General features: G+C 65.7%; 1 protein-coding gene across 1 annotated transcript in view; it reads left to right on the top strand.

Annotated features, from left to right (window-relative positions):
• The window catches only part of PPP2R3B (protein phosphatase 2 regulatory subunit B''beta), a 23,367-nt gene extending 19,841 nt beyond the window's left edge, over positions 1-3,526 (top strand). Inside the window, 3 exon segments of the mRNA XM_017886739.1 lie at positions 136-813; positions 892-998; positions 3,240-3,526. Coding sequence (XP_017742228.1) covers positions 136-813; positions 892-998; positions 3,240-3,390 — 936 coding nt within the window. The 3' untranslated portion in view covers positions 3,391-3,526.
• Positions 3,527-4,977: the final 1,451 nt, after the last annotated feature.

Here is a 4,977-nt window from a genome sequence, read left to right as displayed (position 1 = left end):
ACCCCCCGCCTCCTCTCCTCTCACCCCCCGCCTCCTCTCCTCTCACCCCCTCTGGCTCCTCTACTCTCCGCTCTGGCTCCTCTCCTCACCCCTGTTCCCTGCCGCCCATCGTCCCAGCCTGAAGGTCCTGAGTAGGAGGTTCTTGCACACGGTGAGACTGGACACTGTGGTGCTGGCCCTGGTCACAAACTCAGAGTAGGACTGGCCTTTCCCAGGGCCGCTAAGGCAAAGGGGCGCATCTGCGCTCCCTGGCTTCCTTCTCATCTCAGACTGCAGCTCTGGGACTTGCACTTTGGAAATGGCTCTGAGGCCCGGGCACCACCCTGCAGCCCTCCCTCTCCCTGGCTGGGGCCCTCCTGGTGCTCAGTGTCCCGGGGACACTCTCTGGCCCCTGCCTGCGTGGGGAGCTCCGGGCTGTCATTTCAGATCCAGGGGCGCCTCCCCGGCACCTGCACCACGTCCCAATCCCTGCGTCCTTGGGACACAGGTGGCCCCAAGCCATCTCCGCACCACGTCCTCCCACACCTCAGCCCCCACCCAGATCCACGCGTGTCCGTCTGTCCCATCAGACCCGTGGCGGGAGAGCCCGGAGCCTCGTGCCGCATCCTTAACCGCGTGTGACCGACGCACGCAGCCCACACCCGGCCCGAAGGTGAGGCCGGGCTCACGCCTTGGACACGTCCCCTCCCCGCAGGGAAGATCACGCTGCAGGACCTGAAGCGCTGCAAGCTGGCCAGCGTCTTCTTCGATACCTTCTTCAACATCGAGAAGTACCTGGACCACGAGCAGAAAGAGCACATCTCCCTGCTCAGGGTGAGTGCGGGGTGCGCGGGCGGGGTGCGCGGGCGGGGCCGCAGCAGGCCGGGAGTGTGACGCGTGCGCTTCCCCCAGGACAGTGACAGCAGCGGCCCCGAGCTCTCGGACTGGGAGAAGTACGCGGCCGAGGAGTACGACATCCTGGTGGCCGAGGAGACGGCGGGGGAGCCCTGGGAGGACGGGTGAGCGCGCGCGGCGGGGGGCAGGGAGGGGGTGCGGGGACAGTGAGGGGCGCGCGCAGGGCTAGGTGAAGGGGGTGCGGGGTGACAGTCATGGCGCAGCAGGGGACAGTGAGGGGTGCGGGGCACAGTGAGGTGGGGTGCGGGGACACTGGGGACAGTGAGGGGATGCGGGGCGGGACCCGACACGGGGATGCAGGGTGGGACTCGGTCACTGTCCCCGCCCCCCACCCCTGTAGTGGTGTAAACGGTACTTTTAAGATCCCCGGACGCTGCTGGCAGGGGGTCGCGGCAGACCACGCCCAGCTTGAGTGAGCTTTGTGGGTCCTGGTGCCCAGTCCTGGGGGCGTCTCCCCTCACCCAGCGGTCAGCGCGCTCACTGAGGGGATGCTCTGGCCTCTTCCTGGTCGGCGGAGGTTTCCCCACATGGGGCTGAGTGTCTCAGATGCTCTCGCTCCGTGTTCCTCTGTCTGTCTGTCCATACGGTAAATGACACTGAGGCATCTTCAGCCAGCCCGGTATTCCCAGCATAGACCTTAGTCATGTGATCCTTGTATAGGGTTGCATTCTCTTTGCAAAGATTATCTGTAGTAGTTTATTATTTTTCTTGAGACAGGGTCTTGCTCTGTCCCCGAGGCGAGGGCAGTGGTGTCATCACAGCTCACTGCAGCCTCGGCCTCCTGGGCTCAAGCCATCCTCCACCCTCGGCCTCCTGAGCACCTCGGATTACAGCAGTGTTCCCCCCCCCACGCCCAGCTAATTACTACGGGGGTGTCCCACGCCTGGCTAATTACTACAAGAGTGTTCCACCCCCCACACCCGCTAACTACGGGGATGTTCCCCCCCCGGCACCCAGCTAATTACTACAGGACTGTCCCCAGCGCCCAGCTAATTTTTTGTTTTTCTAGAGACAGTCTTGCTATGTTGCCTGGGCTGGTCTCAAACTCCTGACCTCGGGTGATCCTCCCGCCTCGGTCCCCCACAGCGCTGGGATCGCAGGCCAGGAGCCGCGGCACCCGGCCCACGGCTTTTCTTGGGATGTGTTGGTCTGGCTTGGGTGTCAGGGTAATGCTGGCTCATGCAATCGGGGGCAGTATCCTCTCCCCTTAGTTTCTGGAAGAGTTTGTATCCAGGACCTGTAACTTCTTCCCTCAATGTCTGCTAGAATTCACCAGTGACCCTATGTGGGCCTGGTTTTATTTATTTTTTTTACATAGAGTCTCGCTCTGTCGCCCAGGCTGGGGTGCAATGGTGCGATCTCGGCTCCCTGCAACCTCCACCTCCCGGGTTCAAGCGATTCTCCTGCCTCCGCCTCCCGCATAGGTGGGATTGCAGGCGCTGCCACCGTGCCCGGCTGATTTTTTGTATTTTAGTAGAGATGGAGTTTCACTATATTGGCCGGGCTGGTTTCGAACTTCTGACCTCAGGTGATGCGCCCGCCTCGGTCTCCCAAAGTGCGGGGGCCTGGGTTTTTACGGTTTGCCTACTTTATCGTGGGTCGACTGCCTTCGCCGTGTGCACGCCTGCTCCGGCAGGTGCAGCTCAGGTCTGCGGGGAGCTCGGCGCCGGGCCGTGGGGGGCGTCTTGGAAAGGTGTCCCCACGGGGTCTCTCTGAGGGTCTGTGTGTGGGGTTGGTGGCCGCGGCACTTTCTCTGGAGCCGTGCCTGAGGTCGCTGCCGAGACCTTAACGGAAAGCGCGCGTCCCGTCCTCCCACCGCTGTGTGTTCCGGTCGGAACCGAACTGGTGGCCTCCACTCGGAGCTTGTGTGTGTGTTTGGGGAGCATTTGTCTAAACCGTGGTCCCCGTTTTGGAAACCGTGTTGCGTCGCGGGCTTTTGTTCTCCGGTCCTGCGTGGACACCGCGACCCAGTTGTGGACACAGCCCCCTTGCAGCGGGGAGGCTGGCCTCTTCCAGTCGCCGTGGTCGCTTTGGGAAAAGGCGCAGTCCCCGCAGCCCCTCTGTCAGGGCGGACGCCGTGCGCACCTCGTGCCTGGGGCTCCCACCCGTCCCGGTGCGTTTCACCTGCGCCGCAGGCCACTCCCCCGGGAGCCTTCGTGGAGCTGCCGGATTCTCAGCCGGGAGCGTGTTGCTGGCTCAGGGGCCGCAGCTCAGGGTCGGCTGAGGGGACGTTCTTGTGCTGGAGGCTGGTCGCCGGGAGGCCTGCGTTTCCCGGAAACCACGGCGCTGGCTCCGCGGCCTGGCTCCTCGCCGCCGGCCCCGTCTTCACCATCCCCTCGTTGCAGGTTCGAGGCCGAGCTCAGCCCTGTGGAGCAGAAGCTGAGTGCCCTGCCGTCCCCACTGGTCCAGAGGCCCTTCTTCGAGGCCCCCGCGCCCCTGGGCGCCGTGGACCTGTACGAGTACGCGCGCGGGGACGAGGACCTGGAGCCGCTGTGAGGTCGCCGGGGGACCCCACCGCGGGCCCCTCTGCACGTGCCACAGCCGGGACAGCGCGGCTTGTGTAAAAACTCTTGTCTTTTGGGGAAAGTGAGTGCGTTTGTACGGAATGGTAAATTTTTATTTATTCACAGAAGCGTGTGGTGTGAATTGCCGCGGTGGGTTCGCGCCTGGACCTGCCTGGAGCTCTAACGCCTGGGGGCCCCGCCCGGGGGACACGCGAGGGCCGCTCGGGACTGGGACAGGCTCCCACACGGACACCCTCCGGCCTTTGCCGTCCCCGCGGTCACGTCTCTCTGGAAAGGGCCATGTGCGCACAGCTGTGAGCGCAGCTCCCGGGCACGTCACCCGTCCCGGACAGGAGCCTCCGCCGCAGCCTGTGTGTTCTGTGTCAATGCACAAAAGCGTTTCTGGCGATCGCGCTTCAGCCACCGCGTGGGCTTCGTTCCGGATCTACGGACGCGGCCTGGTTGGGGGCCGCGGCCACGCCACAGGCCGATGCAGCCTGAGCCTCCTCCCCAGCTTGGGGCCGTTCCCTCCCAGCGCCGGGGGCCGAGGCCGCGTTCCACAAACGGCCCCAGAAGGAAGGAGCCGGCGCCGAGTCGGGGCGTCTGCACCCGGGAGCCACGTGCAGTGACATGTAAACGAGGGGGTTCGGAGGCCCCGCCGGGCGCAGCCCTGAGTGCAGGGGGGACCACGAGCTCCAGGGGCACCTGACACGGATGAGCCCAGGCCCAGCTCTGCTCCCTCCGCAGGCCAGGGAGGGTCACGGGTGGTGACCACAGGAACGACCCCCTTTCCTCGCACACGACAAAACGCTCCCCCCGGAAAGGGACGTGGCCGCACGGCGGGGAACAGGCGGGCGAGGCGGGAACACCCTGAGAGCTGCACGCACGCCCCGTTCATCCACCGCAGCCCTGGCCGTGAAGGAGCTGGACGCACAGGGTGGTCCCCGTGACCCCGAAGAGAGACGGCGGGAGCTCGGGGCGGTGGGTGGACCTGGCAGCACCTCCCAGGGAAACGGCCGCTGCCCCCAAGGTGTCCCCAGTGTCACCTGGTGTTCCCGGATTTCGCGGACGCCCCCACTTGGGTCTGCAAAGGGTCAGGGCCCCCCAACAACAGGACAGGTGCCGGGCAGGAGGGTCCGACGGTGGCCGCAGCAGGTCAATGACAGCGGGAGCCACGGCCTCAGGGCCCAGCCTGCCCCGAGCTCGGGGGAGCCCGTCGGGGAGGGCAAGTCCGCCCCCCACCATCTCAGGACCCCCCACAGCGATGGTCATGGGAGCGAGGGAGCAGAAGTGGGGGTTCACCTCTGACTGGAGCCCTCTGCCTCCCACGCTGACACTAGGAGGCCCCCAGTGGGGCTTCAAGGCTGGGGGTTCAAGGCTGAGACATCCGAGGGTTCCCTGGGGCCGTGAAAGGAAGGACAGCGTCCCCCACCCACGTCCCTGGTGAGGCCCCTGCACGGCCCCCGACACGCCCCTACTCACCGCATTCCCCAAGCGCTCCCTCCTCCGCCAGCCACGGCCTCCGATGCCCTGGGCCACACCCGGGCCGGCCCTGCACACTCGGCCTCTGCTGGAGAAG

This window comes from Rhinopithecus bieti, unplaced genomic scaffold (genome assembly GCF_001698545.2).
Source record: "Rhinopithecus bieti isolate Rb0 unplaced genomic scaffold, ASM169854v2 scaffold_16378, whole genome shotgun sequence".
NCBI lineage: Eukaryota > Metazoa > Chordata > Mammalia > Primates > Cercopithecidae > Rhinopithecus > Rhinopithecus bieti.
This window is presented reverse-complemented; position numbering and strand designations above follow the sequence as displayed.